The following is a 21,219-nucleotide window of genomic DNA, read 5'->3' as shown; positions in this document are numbered from 1 at the left end:
AAGCTTTTGTGGCCCATTGCTTCAAAGCTGAGGTGTTGTGGCTTCCAGACATCACGCCATATTGCAGAACAGCAATCACAGTTGACCGGGGCAAATCTTGCAGGCAGCGGTGGAATTAACCTGAGTCCACTTCATTACTGCACTAAAATACAAATTTGAGGTACTTGTACTTTTCTTGAAGATTCCCATTCCATGCTACTTTATACTTCTACTCAACTACATTTCAGAGGAAAAATATTGTACTTTTTACTCCACATTTATCTGACGGATTAAAAGCAGCTTTAAGGTTAACAGTACCTGCTGAAGGGGCCTACAGCACAGATTTTGATTTGTAGTTCAGTGATGTTGTGCCATGTAACACTAGACAGATGTATCCTCACACATTAGTAAGGTTTAAGTCCAGATGCAGAAATGATTGATTGATTCATTCATTCATTCATCCACCCTTACCCTTTTAGGGCTACAGACATGGGATATAGATGTGTACAGCAGTCAAATGCTACACATTCATGTATCAGAGAAAATAATCCAGTAACATTATATATAATAGTGTAAAGCACAGGGTAACTTTTGATACCAACATATTCAATGCAGGACTTTTACTTGTAATTGATACTTTAATATTGCAGTATTACTACCTTTACCTGCATACTTCTTCCATCACTGACAGCAGGGCAAAAAAACAAGGATTAATGACTTATCATAAAGATTCCTACGTACCACTGTTCAAGATCCTTAAGATCTTCAGTATGACCTAAATATTTGTCAATTGAGATTTCATGGTTATGTATGTGATTTTATGTAGCTCACTATTTACAACTGGGTTCCAAATACCTTTGGCCATATTGTGCACATCAGGCTGCCTAGGTAGTACAAGTAATTGCATTTGTATAAATTACTCTTGCCTGACTACTTTTTAAATATTGGATGGATTTCATTTCACAATTATATTATAAACTGTGTCCACATCACTTCATATTTAATATTTATTCATACTTTAATGTGCAGAGAATAAGAAGAAAAATAATTTCAACAGAATTATCCATAATCAAATAACGCACTAATTAATTAGTTTACCAGCAGCATGATACCAGTATTAGTTCGCCATTAACAACTACACAAAAAAATCATAATCATTTGACATATCCAAACTTAGCATTAAAAAGATAATATTTTAAAACCATGTCAATTACCATTCCATTAACTGCATATGTTAACAATCAATGACCTTTTTCGTTTCTAATATGCTCCAATATCACTGCTTTACAGAGTCACAAAAGCATAAATCTTAACTTAAATGCCCAAGTTTTAGTTTATCTAATAACAGTTTTAAAGGTACCATTTAGGTCTAGTAGAAAAGACCATCAGACTCTTTGAGATGTGGGTGAAACCCTGAGAGAACAAAAGTGTAAGACAATGTTTACACATGACAGGAAACCCAGAATTAAACACAAGTATAGCTGGTATGAAGAAAAAAACTGTTTAAAAACACAATACAGTGAAAAGTGAAGTAAAAACAGGTTATACTGCAGTGGCAAATATAACAATGACTTGACTTGCAGTCAATAAAAACACTCCTAGGTTCATTTTCTATAGTTTAAGTGTGTAACTTTACACCTGACCCCTCCTCCATTTTTTTCCTTTTTGTGTAAGCGGATACTTTTTAACTACTGTGTTTTACAAAGAGCCCATTCACACATTACCAACTGTACCGACAAAAACATGGTCAATCACTATATCTGTATGTGGAGCAAGGGACTGAGATGCTGGAGCACCTCTGTGTGTTCAAGTGCAGCATTGCAGGTGAGGAGCTGTCTGTCTCTTAACTTTTGTAGTATGAGTGACGAGTGTGGAGAAAAGCTAAAGGCATAGTTGTACACTGATGGTTACAGTGCACGTGCAACTACAAGATGTTACACACACAAAACTCAGCAACTGAGATTAAAAGGTAAAGGGAATTGGACCATATTCCTTTTAGTTGGGGAATGTAATCTGATGTGTATTAGACTAAGGTAGATTCATCCACTGGAAAGCCTAACAAAGCATATATGTTATCCCTTTTCTTCTAAAAACGAAAAAAAGAAAAAAAAAAAAATCATACAATTTTAAGACAAAGGAAATACACTAGAAATGCGCCTATTTGCAAAGGGTACAGCCAGCAGCCTGTTACCTTAGCTTAGCATGAATACTGGAAAGAGGGGGAAGCAGCTAGCCAAGTGCTGTCCAAAGGCAACAAAATCACCAACCAGCACCTTCAGCCAGCTAAAGATGTTATCCTTTTTGTTTAATCTGTACAAAAACTAAAGTGTAAAACACTAACCCTGTACATAAGCAACCTCTAGAACCACCAACCATGTGCTGTTTTTACATTCTGGTTTTTTAACAGCTTAGACAAACAAGAGATGACATGACAACTAGTTTCAGAAGTGCTTGTAGGTGGATTTTCTGAACAAAATCTGACAGAGCAAGGCTAACTTTTCACCCCTCGTTCCAGTCTTTACGCTAAACTAAGCTAACAAGCTGTTGGATGCAGTTTCAAATGAATAGACAGACATGAGAGTGCTATCTATCCTCTTAATTAACGCTCAGAGAAGGCGAATGTGTGTATTTTTCACAATGCTGTAATGTCCCTTTAAGATTACAAGGTAAAGCCACTTTGTTGTTGGAAGGAACATTTGACCCTTGCCAATATCCTCACATTGCACGGTCAAACTACATTTAAGGCCTTCCAGATTCGTTTGATCATTTGGTAAGTCTATAAGTATTCCAAGAGTCCAATGTGATATGCAGGCTGGATCAGATCATTAAAACTAAAATCTGATACTGTTGCCAAGCTCCCCAAGCTGAGTGAAAGAATGCACCTAGGCATTTACACTAACGTCAATAAATAAAAGGAATATTTTCAGGCCTAAATAAGAGAGGTTCATTTATGTGTGCAAAGGTCTTAAGAGCCCACTTCTGATGCACCGTGCAAGATCAGACCATGTTGGTGTGGGTGTTGGGGCTGCGACTCTGCAGATCCTGTACCTGGTCAAGAACCCAATGGATGTTTGGTCTCTCTTGGGGGTTTGACACCATTATGGAGCTCAGCAGCATCTGCAGGCCCTCTGAGTACCTGGACACAAGACAGACACTAAATTAGGACAAACTAAATCTGACGAGTATGTTACTATACAAACCTAAATAAAAGACTTTTAAGCACAAATGTGTCAGTAAGACACATCACATGATCATTATTCATTTGAATTCTGTTTGTTTCACACTAATGAAACAACAGGAAATAAGGTGAGTTCATACGCAACAAAAACACCTTTAAAAGAAATAACACATTTGCATTTTTACATTGCATTTTTGTTTAGTTAAAAAGAGAATTAAACTACATTCAGTAGTTTGTACCGTAATTAGTTAAGTCAGACTTCTTTTGGTTCAGTTGTACTTGGACTAACAATGGCTATTGGTAAATGTAAGTAAGATTCAATTTTTTTTTCTTTTCCTAAACTTCTCAATGGAAGAAGTGGTAGAGCTTGTTCCCACTGCTATCCAGGGCAGTAACATAAACTGATCAATCAATGGGAAACTTTCTTCAAGTTACACTGTAAAATGATGTTACAGTCTGAAGACTGACCTGCAAGACTGTGGGATGGCTACTGGATTCTGGACAGCGAGGGCAACACTGTCCCCCTTCTGAAAAACCAAGTCATATGGTCCCTCCAACATCATCATGCAGTAAAGCACACAGCCAAGCGACTGCAGTATGGGAAGACAAGTTGAGAAAAAGTAGTCAGTGAATGATCCACAGTAACTGAAGAATACAAGGTGCACAACATACATTAGCCAGAAAGGATGAAGAATATAAGGCTTTACCCAGATATCAGTGCGCTCATCGATAATGCAGTGGCTCTCTACACTGAAGAGTTCAGGAGCCCTGTAGGAAATGGTGCACCGCTGGGCAGCCCAGTCCTGTATGGTCATGGCTTCTCTGGTACCTCTAACCTGTAAAGAATTCAGTTTTATTAAAATCTTCAGAGGGTAACAGATCATTTACAGAACATAATGTTCAGAAGATAAGCCTTTAAACTACACAGACAGCTGAAAACAAAAGAAATCCAACACACTTTCTGGATAGGTAGATGATGCTAAAATAAAGTAATTATGTTGGAAACCAAAAACAGCAAATTGCCCAGTATGAAAAGTACATTCAGCACATTCAGTGCTCCAAGGATCACACTTCTGATTAAAAAAACAAAACAGCAGTATCACATAAAAGACCATTTTACAAAGTTGTACAAACTCCAGGCACAACACTCGATTAGTTTTAAGAAGACATTTTAAATAGGATGCTCATGCTTTAAGATTTGCCCAGAATAACAACATTTCTGCTTCTACTTGTTACATGCTCTAACTGCATCTCTACATTGGTAAAACACTGGTAAGCTGTGTCTCAAGGATTGACAATATCCTGTGGCAATTCATTCTAAGGATGAGAAACATGATGTTCTGAATTTGTGGTTCACCGGTATTAAAAATGTTACTCTGCTATCTAGAGGTGAAAATCTAGACTCTTGTTCTGCTCTAAAAAAATGTCAAGTATAGTGAGTGTATCTGCACAGGGACTTCATGAGTTGCCACTAAACGTTTGTATTTGGAGTTGGACATCATCTGATATTGCAGATTATTTGTCTTTGCTTGCTTGGATCACTTTGTCGTGATTTTAAGACCTGTTTCTTAAGTTTCCATGCTAAACCTATTCAGCAACATTAAACATTCATGTTCAAAATTACTTTTTAATATTGACAAACAATAATGGAGGTGATCATGACAACTTCCATCTTGCTCTTATGTACTAAAAGTCCAGCCGATGAAAATGTGACTGCCCTTAGACTCCAATAATCTTCATAGTCCCTGCACCCTTACCTCAATCCTGGCACGGTTCATAGAGCCCAGGTCCATCAGAACTGGCCTGTCATCCTCATCCAGAAGCACATTTGTGGGCTTCAGATCTCTGTCGAATCATAGCAGATGCAATAGCAAATGATAACATGAATGTTAACTGATGGTCTGGCAAATAGTAACTCATTGATTGAGCTCACAACACAATTCCTAACTGTTTTGGATTTCTATGTGCAGTTAAATGTTGTTGAAAATACACAGTTAATGTAATATACAATCTAAAATATCAACCAAACTTTGCAGGAAACCTTCATTGTGATATAAACTCTAATAGAGTACCCTCAACTAATCCTGAATAGATATTCTACATTGTGCTGACTGGCAAGGTGACAACATTTCAGTACCAAACCACAAAATGAAACAAAAGTAATGCAATTCTGCATCACAAAATTATGTCATTTTTACTTGACAAATGCAATATACAAGATGACAAAGAGCTGCAAAGAATCTAACATTTCTGTGTTCCAATAGTAATAACATTTTAATGTATATATGAAAGTGAAGCCTTAAGAATAATAAAAAATACTTAATTTTTTTTTTTTTTGTGGAATTTGATTCATTTGGCAGAAACTGGGGTAGGCACCAAAATAAAATATTTGGAGGTCCATTTTAAACACTAATTGATACAAGAACAGCTCTTCAGATTTGGTAAAAGTTCTTTCATATCTAGTTTTCAGGCCTTTTTCAATGATAATGCTTGCTTATTAAAGAATCTGAGTGCCGACAGAATATTTTAAAATAACCAGATATTTATGTTTAGGGCACCTCTATGAAATAAGATAGCTTGCATCCACTGCATATCTTCTATTCTCATTTAAACTGACCCCAAGCAGATTTATAAATACCCATTAAAAGGTATAAAGTACACAAGTATACATGTAAATTATAGTTGTTCTTCTTTACCATATGTTGTCTGATTCATCGACAATTTAAGAGAGCTTAAATAAGTGAGCTCTTCGTATTGATATTAACACAGTGTTTCACATCATAGTCATGAGAAATATTCTTTAGGTGCTTCTTGCCAACCAGCGACTTTTACAATGACGATCTACAGAACAGAACGCTTCCTTCATTTTGTGACAACAGTAAGGAACAAAAATTGCTCGGGTGAATCCATGGAAAACGGTAATTAATTTCCTAAATGGCTGAGCTTTCATGCATCAGTTTCTGCTTTCTGCTCATAGTGCCGAGAGAGATTTCCAGCAAGGAAGTCACCTGGACTCAAGACAAACACTGCTGTGGAACTCCAAGACAGCACAAGAGTCTGTTCGTTGGCTCTATGCATGTAAATGTTTGTTGTATTTGTGTGTATGTGCATAAAGATTACCTGTGTGCATAGCCTTTTTCATGAATCGCCTTGAGTCCAGAGCAGATGCCATGCAAAATCTGCAAAACCAGTTTTTCAGGCATTGAGCTCCCCTTGTCTCTTAGCTTCTCCAGAACAGACCACAGACTGCCTTTCTGTTCACACAAACATACCAACATATCACAGTCAGATAATTGCCCTTATGGTTATTCTTGTCACACCAACTACTGCACCTACTTACACTAATATAAGGCAAAAGTAACCAGGCTTCACTCTTGCCTCCTCGGTCAACAAAGGTGTGTGCAACCAGGCTCAAGATATTGGGGTGATTAAACATCTGATGCATCTCCATCTCTGTCTGAGCCTCCTGGCGCCCTTCACGGTCATGGCACAGGATCCTCTTCAGGGCATAGAAGCGCCCATCTTTTGCCCCCTCTACCAGATCAACATAACTGAAGCCACTAAGGAGAGGAAACAGAAAGATCTGAGTTCAAGAGGAGCATATTAGTCCACATTAAGCCTTGAAGGATAAGGCTGGCGATATTCCATATTTTTGTTATTGTCAACAAATCCCATGAAAAGATCAACAATGAATGAATTCATCTCGCAGCACTTTTTCCAAGTCAGTGCACTGGGGGCTGAGAACTGTGGTTCTACAGTTCCTACCGAGGATGTCAATCTTTAAAAACGAGTCATAAAATATACAGTTTCACTTTTTAAAAACGGATAACTTGAATAAATTCATAAATTATTTCATCTAATTGCCAAGGACCACACTGTTTTTAACTAAGATTTGATGTGCCAGTGCAGCAGGATGGTGTATAAGATAACAAAGCCTTTATTAGTCCCACAGTGGAGAAATTCATGTAGGACTAACTCAAAATACAGTGCCGATGTTCTTTATGGGCAGAGGTCACCCAGTGCTTCTGTGAGGCTCATTGCTGTGTTCTTGAAAGTTTTTGGACAACAACAGAGATCAGAGCATTAAGCCAAATCATCATTTGGCTCCACAGAAAATACTCACAAAATTCATTCAGTATTGTTTTTATCTTTTTATGGGAGTTATTGATATAAAATATCAACACGTTTAAAAATAAATTTAAGGTAAATTGACTTTTAAACATACAACATGCCATCTTACCCTTCGTCTAGTTTTTGGACAAAGTAATACTTTTTGTTATCGATGGTGATGGAGCCACGGGAGCATATGCACAGGGTCTGCCCCATCTTGACTGGGTCATTGTTTAGCACCAAGCTTTTAAAGGGCCTGGGAGAAAAGGGGAAAGAGCAAAGTGATTTGAGAGACAGTCAGAGAAATACATTGACACATGAATTGTTACTCGCTGGCTAAAAACATTAATTACTGAAAGCAAATCCCGAGATACTGGGCTATTGTAGAAAGACATATGTTAAGATACTTCACAAAGTCACAGAGAAACTATTAGTTAGCTAACGTTGACGTGAGCATAGCAACTTCCAGGCTAAAACAGACAAAATGCGACATTAACATCGCTTTTTTTAACGTTAGCCTAAATTTTAAGTAACTACCTGACCCGAAAAGTAGCTACACATAACATACAGACAGCGTAATCTGTGTCATTGTGGCTTTTATCTTACCAGTACGCTCTCTGTTTACCGAGTTAGCCATTAGCTTGCTGTCATATTTCCTCCACGCTCTTCTTCTCATATAAACTGCAGGAAGCCTCCTGGAGACGAGCTCCACCTGCCGGCGAGTCGGAGACGTGCAATGATGGCGGATTACGAGGATAAACGCAAGGGTTGCACCGACGACGGAGGTGATATTAAACTGTTTTAACGCCTAAAATATTTTAAGAAATAACCTGGGATTGGCGTTAGTTTGATTTGCTGCCTACCCATTAAAAATATCAGCAACTAACTAACTAAACAAAGGAAATGTTCGCAAAACTTCATTAAGATAACGTAATGTTGTATGGTTGGCTAGCTAATGCTAATGCGAAGTAACTTAACACTGCATTAATGCCCTCTCTTTAGCTATGAACATTAGGCTGGCTGTAACTACTGAGCTAAAGTTACTGCTAATATTAGCCAGGTAATAAAGCAAAGATTTGCTTCCAGCAGACAGGTCTCTTGTTAGCTTTCTAACATGGCGTTAGCATAGCTAGTGTGCAAGTTGTTAACCAAAGCTAGACGCTGCAGGTTATCAATGTAATCATTTATCTACGCACAGTAAGTTAACGTAAACCCTGATGTTATAGGTAGTCTCTGCACCCACCGTCCCCAGGTGGACTTAGAAAACAGTAAGTTAAATGATAGAGTGGAACCTAATTTACCTTTGGTTCGTTGATGGCTAGAAACGTTGCCACACAGGTAAAAGGTGATAGCTTTTATTATTCTCCAGTTCACAGAAAACAGTTGTTCACCTTGGTGAGTTGTCTTGCCTCAAGCAGGGCCGCAGGAGGAGGAAGGCAGAGTGAAAACTAAGCCTGTCTCTTCTAGCACTGTGGGTGGAGAACGGACTGCAGTCAAGCGCACATCCCAGCATTTCACACCAGAGGATGAAGATGAGTCCCCAGCAGACCCACCAGCACCCTTCAAAGTCTCCAAAATAGGCTTTAGCATGAGCAGTCAGATGGGGAAGAAGACAAACCCCATATCTATCAAGCTTGGAGCAACAGTGAGTGTGCAACAAAAAAAGGTTTATATTTGATATAGTATTTGGATTTGCAGTAACTGTAACTTGCGTCACAGACTGTGGTACAACAAGGGCATGGATATCATGCTACAAGACATGAAAATGAAGTAATTCACATAGCACACTGCTCTAAAAGCGAAAGGAGAAAAAAAAAAAAAAAGATGAAGGCCGAAATCCTTGCCAGTCACAGACACATACCCTTTGACTCTTACTGTCACCGTGGTGCTGAATCATTTAAGAGTTATTCATGAGTCGATTGATCAGTCAAGTCATTTATCAAGTAAAAGTGCCAAATATTTCCTGGCTAAACTTATCAAATGCAAGGATTTGTGGCTTTTCTTTTGCATTGTATGAAGACTGTGAAGAAGTGTGATTTTGCTAGGTTGTACTGTTTTATTTGGTTTCCCCTAAATCTGTTTTAGAAACCCAAAGAACCTGTACCATCACTTCCTCCAAAAAAGCCCGGGCTGGCCTCTGTTTTTAATGAAGATGATGATGTAAGTGTACATGCACACAGTGATGGGATGTTTGTATAAAGGCATAAATAACAAATATGTAGAGGTTGACTGTAACTTTCTCTTGACATGCAGAGTGAACCAGAGGAAATGCCTCCAGAAGCTAAGATGAGGATGAAGAACATTGGCAGGTATATACACACACGTGCATGATGTACCTTATCATTGTTTCCTCCGCTTCAATGTTCATCAAAGCATTCAGCTTTTTAATCTCTCAAATGAATTGCTACATTGCTAGTAATCTAACATGTTTCTGTTCGAAGTTTGAAGTGATAAATCTCTTATATTTTCAGGGACACACCAACATCTGCAGGACCTAATTCCTTCAACAAGGGCAAGCAAGGATTCTCTGATAATCAAAAACTTTGGGAGAGGAAGCTGAAGGCCCATACAGACAAACCGTAAATTAGGTTTTGTCACTATTGGATAACTTTATATAGGTTAAACCACATCCGATATCTGCGAAGGCTCTCATTATTCCTCACTGTAACCTCAGTTTTGACAACTTCTCACATTTTATAGAAAGGCTAAGAAGAATAATTTAAGCCTTTCTATGATGCTCTGTGACTGAACTCACGTTTACATGTCTAACCACTACCAGCTGATGCTAACTGAGAGGAGAGACACCAGGCCCCTGTGATATGAGGTGCAGAGTGAGGAGATGGGACAAACGAATTAGTCAGAATATTGCGTAAACTGTATTAAATTTGCTACAGTTGCTTTTTGCTGGCTAATGAGAAAGTCTAGCATCTTAGAGCCTTCATGCCCTTTTTATGACATGGTTGTTCCTACCTGAAGCTGGTTATGTGTGGTCCTGAGCTAGCTTTTAATTTGACTTGTCTATTATTTGTGTAAAAATGTACATAGAAGTGTGATAATGTTTTATTTTTAAATCCACAAGGGGGAGTATAATTTTGAATGTTATGCTAACGTGTGGAACAAGCAGGGCATGGACTATACGTAGAGATTGATTGTTTTGTTTCAGTTAGTTTCTCCACATCAATGTACAACCCTGTGTTTTCACCAGCTGTGCCACCTCCTAGGCAGCCTTTTAGTTTGATTTTTTTTTTTTTGGGATTTTCTTATATGTTTGAGCTTTGTGTCAGTATTTCTGGTTTTGCTTACTCAACACTGACTCTTTCTGTTTCACTGAACCTGGCTTTCTGTGCAAGTGTCTGTTTTCACTTTTAAACTGTGGTTAGTTGACAACTGTGTGAAGATCAGGCTCATACAGCCGTGACATGGATACCAGCGTGCTGGTAACAATCAAATCAGATATGTGGGTGGTTTAAATATAGTTTAGCAATGGTTACACACATTTCTAAACTCTTTTAATTGACATCAGAAAGCCCCCATTTCATAAATACAGCCCCAGTCCTTTTAATTTAGATAAATGTGGTACCTCAGTGAGCTCTCCTGTGCCTGAAACTCTTTTTTGGGAATCCCCTTGATCAAAAATCGAAACTTTGATTTTCTCCGTGGGATACCTCAATGTTGTGCAGAATTTCCCAATAAATTACATCTGTATCCACTGCTATGACCTGTTTTATCAAACATAATTCTCTTGAACACAAAAAATAAATAAAAATTTTGGATGATATGTATCGCATCATATATTTATTGCTGATGTATCTGCTGTAACCACTACATGATGAACTCACAATATAAGGTCATTATACAAAATGCAAATTCTTAACATTTCAATTTTTTACAAACTTTTTTCTTTTTATATTTTGTTTATCCATGTACTAGTACAAATCTTTTATGTGTTATATTCATTCTCTTTAACGGTTTGAATTGTGGAGATGATAAGTGATTGTTTTACATGAGTAACTGAATGTTTCTTTTGGGCACAAAGAATGGCTCACTTTTTCCCTACCTTTAAATATGACATGACATGATTTGATGTGCTACCATTGGGGAAATTTCCCTGACTCATTTGTTCATTCAGCAGTTTAGGTTAAAAGTGCATTAATGGAAGCTGCATTTCTAATTTACAAAGTCAATAAATATGCTGTACATATATATATGTTTGGAAAAACCCGCAATCATTGGACTTGCATCAGTGATACCGGCTTCACTTTGTGATCGGGCATGGCCTTTCTCAAGGACCTCCAGAAGTTGCAGGTGGCTCTGCCGGGTTTGCCTGATGTCCAACTCAGACTTGGTAGCACCTTCAAGGCTCTTTGAACCAGTTTTGGCAGTGGGGGTACCTGCTTGATGAGTGATGTGGAGTCTCTATTGGTCCATATTAGCAGGAGTTTGAAGGCAGAGTTTTGCAGCAAAGCCTAAATATATGGACCAAATATTGAATCATTAATGAATTGAACCCTGAAAACTGGTGGTTTAAAGTAATACACATTTAAAACTGATTTATAATCAAAGACAAAGTTAACATCTGAACACAGCTCGCAAGTTGTACTAAACCAGAGGATACCAGTGGTTTTGGTTATTTTTTGCAGCCTGTGCTGTGTTTCATTTTCAGACAGAGTTTCCCACCATCCACATAGCTGGTAGTTTCAGCTTACATCAGCAAAGTGTTAAAAATGAAACCAGTGTTATTATTTCACATTTGCTCCCAGGATCTGTGCTTATCTTAGACATATGTTAGCGTTTAAGTCGTCATCTTATTGTCTACATGGTTGTGTATCTTAATGCATATTTAAAAGCATCTAAATGTTCACTCTGATCGCAGTTTATATAAACACGTCCACTTGTTTGTATGAAAACATAACTGAATGCATATTTAAATTGCTGGAAATTTGTATTTCTGTTATTAATGTTTCTTTTGTTATGATTAAATAATTCAATATTTTGATTGAATAAATAAATTATTATATTTTTTATATATATATATATATATATGTGTGTGTGTGTGTGTGTAAAAAATAAATGGAAGGCTTGACAGTAGAAAACCATATCCACCAAACTTAATTACAATGAACGATGGTCTTTGGCCAGTGTAAGGTGTCCACATTTGTTTGGTCTCTGGCACTTTTGTATTATGAAGTGCCAAATTGGACATATCAGAGTTTTCAAAAAAAATTGTGTTTCACAATTGAAAATACGACTTAGATGTTGACATGAGTACTATTTATAAGTCAAAAACTTGTAATAACGATATAATGATAACCCACTCATGCCATGAACGCAGCATAAGTATTATGCTTTCCATGAAATGTAGGCCTACCTGGACTCCTGATTCCAGTACAAACACAGCATTGTTGTTGCAGAGGTAGTCAGCTGACAGGAGACAGATAAGCATTTGGCTTCTCTGTATTGCAAGAACCACATCATTTGTATATGCTGCAATACAAAATGGAAACCATCAGGAACATTTGCAGTCAACACACACACACACACACACACACACACACACACACACACACACACACACACACACACACACACACACGCACACACACACACACACACACACACACACACACACACACACACACACTTGTACTTCTATCTTTGTGAGGACACTCATTGACATAATGCATTTCCTAGCCCCATACCCTAACCTTAACCTAAAACTAATTCTAAACAGAACTCTAAAACCAAGTCTTAACCCTCAAAATGTGATTTGAAGGTGTCTCAAAAAGTGAGGACCGGCCAAAATGTCCTCACTTTCCCAAAATGTCCTCACTCTGTTAGTAAAATACTTTTTTTGGTCCTTACTATGTAGCAAGTACAAGTACATACACACACACACACACACACACACTGACCTCCTCCTGGAAGTATGTCCCTCTCCAGCAGACAGAGGCGATACCCCCACTGTTCCTCTAACTCTTGGGGTAGAAGCACTTCTAGTGGTCTCTGGGTGGCTTCACCCTCCTCAGAGTTCAGCGGGTCCATGACGGATAAACATGCTGCCAATAAAAGTAACTGTAACTTTTCTTTACCAGTTAAATTAAATCCAGATACAGACTTCATACGCTGAACATGTTGGCGTACCTTCCTCATTAGTGCCAGTACATGATTTGGAGGACAAGGTCCAACCTCCCTCCTCCTCTGATGATCGTTGGCTCCACACATATGACAAAAATACATCAAACTCTTTCTCATCTGAAAAGGTGTTAGTGAATGTGAAAGACAATTCTGACACCAAAACCTTAGAAACCAGCACTCTTTGATTGACTGATAAGATAGCTGCCTTGATTCTTTCCATCATTACTACATAAAGTGCAATATCATAGTGTGCTACCTAGATTTTTCAAATACATATACTGGATTAAGACAGTGTCATATTATTATCACAATATTTCAGTTAATTTACTAATAATGTAATACTTAATGCTGTCAAATAAATTGAAAAAAAATGCATCTTTGATGATGTTGTTGAGAGGTTGAGGTATTCAGAAGTTAAACCACATCCTGTGAAGAGGAGCAGCTGTTGGGTCAGGATGCTTGAGTATGTAAGTTTCGAAGTGTGGCTTTAGGTTTTTACTCAGAATTTTGTGTGTGTGTGTATGTGTGTGCGTGTGTGTGTGTGTGGCTTTGTTTCACAACATGCATAGGGTTAAATCTTGCCTTTATGGTTAGGCTCAGAATTAGCTTTAGGTTAGCGTAAGGGTAAGGGTTGGGGTTTGGGATTTAAAGGATTAGGGAATGCATTATCTAAATGAAGGGTCCCCACAAATATAGTGAGACAAGAATGTGTGTGTGTGTGTGTGTGTGTGTGTGTGTGTGTGTGTGTGTGTGTGGGTGGGTGGGTGTATGTGTGTCTTCTTTCTTACCTCCATCATGTTTCCTGTGTGGGAAGTTGGATCTGTAGATAAGCTGTAGTTCTAACCATTTCACGTGCAAAATGATCCCCAGCCCAGCCACTAGCAGCAAAGACGCAACGGGATACCCAACCAGTGACGGCCATTTTACTGAAACAAAGTCCAAAATACACTTATTTGATTGTATTATGTCATGAAAGCAGCAATGATTGACATGGGGTCAGCGAAAACAAGCTGTAAACAAAAAATTGACACCATCCTATAAAGTTGATATGGCAAACTTGTTGGCAAACACTTGCTTATTTAGACACTCCAGCAGACAAGGAGCAACATTAGCATGCATTTACAGCCATGCTTTCGTCCACCTAACAAACCTAAGCCCAGAAATCATTCTCTTTTAGCTCTGTGTTGGACCCCAAATCCACCACTTTCATCAACATCAACAATGTTATGACAAAATATGGTATCAAGAAAACAAAGACATGAAGGTGACAATAGCAACAGGTACCTTTAATTTTCTCCTCGAGCTTGATAGTGACACTTCTGTTCCCAACAATGTTACTGGCAATGCAGGTATATGTGTGGTTCAAGTGTTGTGGAGTCACCTCTTTTATGATGGCTCTCCTTGTGACCCGGTATTCTGTGAACTGTTCCTCATATCTGAATCAGGGAAAGCATTTCAGCTGCTTTGCATCCTAGTGAAAACTTGCAATCATGCAAGCCAAGCTCAATAATCACGTTAACGTCTTCAGATTTTACAAAATCCTGATAAGCAAACACATGCACTACATAATGAAAGACAGTTACTTGATGGCAAAAGCATACATTGACTAAGGGACTGCAGCAACTCACTGTGGTATCTCCATGTGTAGAAGAATCATATTCTCCTTGTTGCCACTGTAATTCATGTACCATAGCACCTTTCCTGAAATGTTTTTCTCGTGAGGAAAAAATACCTCACAGGTCAGAGTGTGAGACCGCCCTGGAAAGAGCAAAAAACATAGGAATTCAAATCTAGCACTTAATGAAAAGGTGCCATAATATAAATGTTGTCATACCAGTTTGGAAGATGCACAAATGAGTAATTCCAAGATGAAACCATCATGTCATTATCGGAGTTATTTCAGATACTGTATAAGCTACTGCAACATTTTGTGCATAAAAAGTCAACAATTACAAGAAATCATTATTAGAAACACATGTTAGGTAGTTTTGAAAGCTGCCCAAGAGCCACATCAGTTCTGAGTTACAAAAAAAAAAAAAAGGTTCATGTGGCTCTGACAAAGATGAAAGAAAGAAAACCATTATGTATGATTTTACCATAGCACACTTGAATACACTTACCAAGCTCCACTTTCTCTGTCATGTTGGCAACAGGATACACAATCCTGGGACCGCTACTTGTTTTCGTGAAGGCTGGTTTTTGTTGGGAAATAAAGTCACATATTCAGTGTATATTCTGCCTAGTTTGTTGGGAAAATATCAGGAAAAAATACATACTGTATATGAGTGCAACTTTGACACATGGTGGCACCCACGTGTAAGAAAAAGCGCTTTATAGGATGAATCCTAACAAATATAAATTGCCCCCTGGTGACAAATAAAGTGTTTTTTTCTCAGATGCAAACTTTTTCGGCTCAAAGCCTTATTCTTTAAGATTCTTTAAAAAGTACAAGGAGGTTTCCTATGGAAACTTAAGTGATGATTAGAAAAAATAAAGCTGAAAAAAATCCAAGGGGTTTCTTCTATGCTCTCCTACAAGTAGTTCATTCTCATGGTTTGTTTCATGATATCATTAGCAAATCACAAATTGAGGGGGTACTTTTTAGTCTTAAAAGTGATCGTGTCGAATGTCACACTCTCATTCAACTGCAATGTAGCGAAAATATGACTTACCTAACTATTTGTCTTATTTCACAGTGGGAAAGTAAATCTCCACTGGATATAACTGAATAAACCTTTAGACAGAGGAGAAGCATGTGTTTTTGATAAAAACACAATCTAACATTCAGTGGCAAAACAGGAAGTAGTGTGCCTCTTAGCTCAGTGAAAATGATGTGGAAATTAGGGTGGCGGAAAGAAAACCTATTTAGTGTGACGACTTGTGGGCTTTTCCAGAAGATTACCTGTTTTACTATTTTGTATCAGTGCACTGATTAAACACTTTGTGCAAGGCCCTCAAAAGAGAAACTGCTCTTGTCATACCCATTGGTGAGATTTATTATAGGGCAATCTATTAGGGCTCTATGAAATCAGGATATTACAAGATTTAAATAACAGCAGCACAACATGAATGATACATCTCATTTAAAGATATTATCTCCATAACTATTTTAAACATGCAGAAGAGCAAAGGTTGTAGTAACCACACAGACAGAAAACTGCCTGCTATGGAGGAAGCTCAGTGGTTTTTTCAGTTTGCCGGAAGATATGAATCAATTTAAAGGTGTGAGTGAAGAAAATTTCCCATTGTAATGAATGACGGCATGGTGTATACTACAACCCCAGATTAACTTCTGTACTGAATATGAAAATGTTTTTAAAAATGAATAAAAAATCAGAGGTACATGATGTAGTCAGTTTCTCTGTAAAGGCGTATTTCTTTGTTTTTTGGTATAGAAAAAGGTGTTTGTAATGACAATATGAAACTAGGCCATACGGTTGAAAGTGGAACATAAACATTTCTTGTTGGATTTATATATGTCCTGCAATCGTTAATTAGATTTATGAAAATAGTTTTGCCTTGAATTCCAAAAAGAAAGAAAGAAAGTTAACTAATGATTAAAATGTTTAAATACTGGTGAAAGGACAAACATATCCTCTGACCTGGCCTGGATCAAACAAATATTACTGATATACAGTATGTATATGCATAGTAACAGCACTGCTATCAGTTTGCTGTCATTGGTGTTCACCTAGCCATGGGTGCATGGGATTACAAACTTTAGGTAGGGAATATGCCTATACAAATTTCCACCACAATCCATAGTTGTGGAGATATTTAACTCAAAAACAGAAATGTCACGGTGGCATCCATTAGTTACCTCAAAGTTTTGTGCCAATCAGTGTTGTCAATATTGAGATATAGCTACAAAATTTCATTTTCATCGTCTGACCGACTGATGGTCAGACTGACATTGCCATTCGTAGAGTCACGCCATAAGCATTGCCTGTACCAAGCCATGACTTAATGGAGAAAACACCACAAACTGTGTATTTTCATACATCAGGACCCTAAGTTCTGTACGCGTATGCGTGCACACACACACAGACACACACACATACACACACACACACAGACACAGCACTTACGTATGACTGTGACGTTAACAGCTCTCCTGAAGGTCCATATGATCCCCTGATCAAATATTTGTCTATCACAGAAATATACACCAGGATCAAAGTTTGCCTTGACTTCGCAGAGATGTAGCAGCCCATTCTTTTCACAGGAGGGTCTTCGCTGCTCAGACACAGGTTTATTACCCTGTCAGAAAGCACACTTGTTTAATTTTTTTCTCTTTTCTAGATGTTTCCACTGTGAAATGAATAAACCTGCTCATGTGTGTATCTCACCTTGAACCATCTGACATTCGTGTTGTTACTACATTTGCGTCCTGGGCAGGCAACCTCCCCACCAGCACCGTTGTTCAGCTCTACTTTGCTCTCCTCTCGCTCAAAGCATCCTGGACTAATTTTCTCTACCTCCACCACCTGTAGATGCAAGAATAACTTGCTGCCACTGGACAGCAGAGACCTGAACACTTAGTAGAAGCTCATGCAATCACAAGCAGTCCACAACAATCAAAAAACATCATAATTTGCCATTTAGCAGAAAAAGTTTTTCAAATTGTGACTCATAACTTGAAATATACTAGTTTGTTAAATTAATGTCTTTTTGGAGTGATTGGGAGTGTTTGTGCCAATAACAATTTATTAATCACTAATTAACATTTACGGTGGCAAGCTCAAAAACTTATTGTAGCTAAAAACAATTTAAACCTCCATCTGTGATTGGTGTATTGCCAATACCACCCAACTGCTGCTGCCCATGTAGTAGAGCCCATGTACATTCAAATACAGGCCAAGAACTTTACTAGGAAGAGGCCAAAATTGGGATGTGGACCATTATGTGGAATTGGATGGAAATGGTGCTGTTCATTAACTGCACTGAATCAAGTCCACTGTGACTGGAGTTGCTCACGATACATGAATCTGTTGATTTTAGACTGAAAGGTTCCCTGTGGAGTTTTATTGTGTGTAAACAAAAGCCAGTGTTTCTCACCAAAACAATTTGTGCATACCTCTGGGGCCTAACAAACACAAAAATCAGCATTGTTTACATTCATGTTTACTAGTTCACAGTCTTCTTCTTGTCTCCCTTTTTGGTAGACCATTGGTAGAAATGTTGTCGCACCACTTATATACAATATTGGTGCACATGCATGAAAACAAACAGAACAGAAAGACAAAGACATTGCTCCATAGGCCTGCAATAGGTCAGCAACTACACAGGTTACCTTTAAGACTTTAAGACTTCAATTATAGCTTTTTGACTTGATGTCTTCCTTTCTTCTTAATAAAAACAGTGCTGATAATCATCTCTTCTTTTTCCTAACAACAGATACACTTTGAATCAATCCAAAGGCAGCGGAACAGACAATGTGACCAAGAGGTAAAGTTGCGTTTGGCCTCACTGAAGAACACACAGACAACCTCAAATGATCCTATTAAGATGTTAAAACTCTGCTTTGTTCAACAAAAGACACATAGCAACATTCAAAATATTAAGCTATAGATGATTCTGTGTCACAGGAAAAACATAAAGTAAAGCTGGTCATTTTGCTTTTAAAAGTTATAAAGTTGAAGTGAAAATAATAAATGCAAACTAAAATGCATGTAATATTTCTATACATATACTATATTAACTTGATGATGACTTGTTTAGGAGCAGAAACACAAAGACGAGGACTTGGACTTTTTTTTTTGTATTTATGAATAAACATTTACAAATAAACCTTCGAATGGATTTTAATTGAGATGAGAAGATCCCTCACTTAAATGTGTGCTCACAACATGGGAGGGAGACATTGGCCAATACTAAATTATTATTAATGCTGTACATTTATAAAAATCCATTCTTAGGGTAGGTTAGGATAGGTTCACGTCTTTTCAAGTCAATCTCAAAACATTACCCACAAGCCCATATGTACACTGATGCTATAATCATTTATCATCTCCATGAAGAGGCCCCTTCCTGACCTGTCCCCAGTGACAGTGATGGGAAACAAAATCCACAGTCCTGTTTTTACAAAAAGGCATTTCTAAAATTCAGCCAAAGCTAATATGAGGCTTCAGAAGTCTGAGTTAGTCAATTTAAGGAGTAAATTGTTTTACTGTACATATGGGCATGTGAGTGCTTTTTTTGGGGCAGACTTGTATCATTTGTGAAACTGTAATGTGAAACTCTTTAATCTGTATACTATACTGTGTTATCATTGTCATCACATCCTGCACTTTTCTCCACTACAGTATGACAAAGAAAAAGAACCAAAACATAACAGTACTATGTGATTACAGACCTTGTTTTGAACACTTAAAGCATATGTTATAAAATTTATTGTAGAAAAAAGTTGATAAGGATAGAAAACATTATTTACCCTGTGAGACATGTGTACTGTCCAGAATGGTTTACTTTAACTGTGAACTTTTTCTCACAGCCAAAGGATGAACCTTTATTTCCACCTCTGCCATCTGTAGTCCCGAAACACACCATGTTTATTTGCCCAATGCATGGTATCATAAAGATCTCCCCCTCCACAGCTCTGTAATGCCAGCGCGCTGTTTCCTGCTGAAGACCTACGAGCCCAGTGGCTGCAGAGTCACATTTTGTCATTTTAAATGCACATTCTAAAAAAGCAGACACCATTCAATTTGTGTTTAAATGAATTACCCTTTTGTTTCTTTTGATGGTCTCCCACACAGCATCCGTCCAAGACGATGGGAAAGATAAAAAAAAGCAGAGTGTATCCTGTTTGCATCCTGTGTCTTTCAGTCATGATGCTTAAAAAAAACGATTCTTCTTTACATGTGTTGTTTTTTCTAATGTTTACTTGTGCATTACCAGATCTAGAGTTCTTGGTATTTTCTTCTAATTGTCGGAGGTGCTTGTTCGCTTTCTCATGGGCGGTAATTCTTGACTTACGTAACAACTATGTCAGAGGACATAGATGTTGCAGTAGGTGGTATAATAAGAGTTTCCTGTTGGGCTGTTTGTCACTATTTCACAAGAAATGACTCCAATGTTTGTGTTCCTGTCAGTTGTTAGCCACTTCCTATGTGAACTGCATAAGAGCATTTCTTAGAATTGCTGTGAAATATTTTACTGTGCTTTGAAAGAAAACACTAACCTTGAGAAAATCTCTCACATTGAAATATACAAAAAAAAAAAAAAAAAAAACCTGCAGTGGGAGACACAAAAATTTGGTATGAGAGGAGTGCTTTAAAGAACAGACATTCAGGCTAGGCAGATTTCCAAGGCCTGCATTTCAATATAATAAAATTCAGGCGACAATACGAAAGCAAGAAACAGACACAATTTTCTAAGAGTAAATTTAGAAATCAAATGCATGACCTCGTGGTAAGCGGGCCTAACCTACATGTGGTGGTTACGATCTCACTTTTCTGGGGCATATCACTTTCGCTGGTTTTCTAATGCGATCTGTATCTCGTCTCTACGTTCTCCTTCTCATGGGATTGAACGTGCAAAACAACTTCAACAAAGCTTTGTTTGGACTGTTTTGACAAGGATTTCATTAGAATCAGACAGTCAATGTCCACTCATAGCTACCTGCATGGCAGGCCTGTCAAGCTTTGAATTTCAACTAATGCTGACTCCATTTACAAGATTTACATTGCACTTTCAACCAACTGAGCAGCAAATGATAAAGTCTACCACTGAAAGCTATGTTCCCTGGCTAGAAATGAGAAACCTTGTATTGCTACTCCTGTCTGAAATCGAGGATTCACTTCAGACATTTTGAG

At 37.9% G+C, this 21,219-nt stretch overlaps 3 protein-coding genes across 6 annotated transcripts; 1 reads left to right on the top strand and 2 right to left on the bottom strand.

Moving 5' to 3' along the window:
* Nucleotides 1–974: 974 nt before the first annotated feature.
* On the bottom strand, nucleotides 975–8,589 carry stk16 (serine/threonine kinase 16). 2 transcript variants are annotated; one of them, XM_071488769.1, is made up of 8 exons: nucleotides 8,569–8,589; nucleotides 7,398–7,523; nucleotides 6,498–6,717; nucleotides 6,278–6,411; nucleotides 4,915–5,002; nucleotides 3,865–3,993; nucleotides 3,626–3,747; nucleotides 975–3,115 (listed from the first exon to the last, which is right to left on the bottom strand). In XM_071488769.1, the coding sequence occupies exons 2-8, from the start codon at nucleotides 7,481–7,483 to the stop codon at nucleotides 2,977–2,979; spliced, it is 918 nt and encodes a 305-aa protein (XP_071344870.1). In that variant the 5' UTR covers nucleotides 7,484–7,523; nucleotides 8,569–8,589; the 3' UTR covers nucleotides 975–2,976. The 2 variants fall into 2 exon arrangements, with proteins under 2 accessions (XP_071344870.1, XP_071344869.1); XM_071488768.1 differs by lacking the exon at nucleotides 8,569–8,589 and adding an exon at nucleotides 7,874–7,996.
* Nucleotides 7,898–11,045, top strand: LOC139627730 (PEST proteolytic signal-containing nuclear protein-like). Of its 2 annotated transcripts, none has more exons than XM_071488770.1 (5): nucleotides 7,898–8,052; nucleotides 8,686–8,933; nucleotides 9,353–9,427; nucleotides 9,521–9,576; nucleotides 9,739–11,045. In XM_071488770.1, the coding sequence occupies exons 1-5, from the start codon at nucleotides 8,004–8,006 to the stop codon at nucleotides 9,848–9,850; spliced, it is 540 nt and encodes a 179-aa protein (XP_071344871.1). In that variant the 5' UTR covers nucleotides 7,898–8,003; the 3' UTR covers nucleotides 9,851–11,045. The 2 variants fall into 2 exon arrangements, with proteins under 2 accessions (XP_071344871.1, XP_071344872.1); XM_071488771.1 differs by having other exon boundaries at nucleotides 7,899–8,052; nucleotides 8,686–8,912.
* LOC139627726 (interleukin-18 receptor accessory protein-like) lies at nucleotides 11,034–20,400 on the bottom strand. Of its 2 annotated transcripts, XM_071488761.1 has the most exons (12): nucleotides 20,129–20,400; nucleotides 19,836–20,049; nucleotides 17,752–17,917; nucleotides 17,491–17,662; nucleotides 15,523–15,594; nucleotides 15,031–15,160; nucleotides 14,687–14,838; nucleotides 14,191–14,328; nucleotides 13,409–13,519; nucleotides 13,180–13,323; nucleotides 12,636–12,751; nucleotides 11,034–11,733 (listed from the first exon to the last, which is right to left on the bottom strand). In XM_071488761.1, exons 1-12 carry the CDS (start codon nucleotides 20,232–20,234, stop codon nucleotides 11,494–11,496), a joined length of 1,761 nt encoding a protein of 586 aa, XP_071344862.1. In that variant the 5' UTR covers nucleotides 20,235–20,400; the 3' UTR covers nucleotides 11,034–11,493. The 2 variants fall into 2 exon arrangements, with proteins under 2 accessions (XP_071344862.1, XP_071344863.1); XM_071488762.1 differs by lacking the exon at nucleotides 19,836–20,049 and having other exon boundaries at nucleotides 20,129–20,340.
* Nucleotides 20,401–21,219: the final 819 nt, after the last annotated feature.

This window comes from Trachinotus anak, unplaced genomic scaffold (genome assembly GCF_046630095.1).
Source record: "Trachinotus anak isolate AG129_WGS33_773 ecotype Australia unplaced genomic scaffold, CSIRO_AGI_Tana_v1 ptg000011l, whole genome shotgun sequence".
Lineage (NCBI taxonomy): Eukaryota > Metazoa > Chordata > Actinopteri > Carangiformes > Carangidae > Trachinotus > Trachinotus anak.
This window is presented reverse-complemented; position numbering and strand designations above follow the sequence as displayed.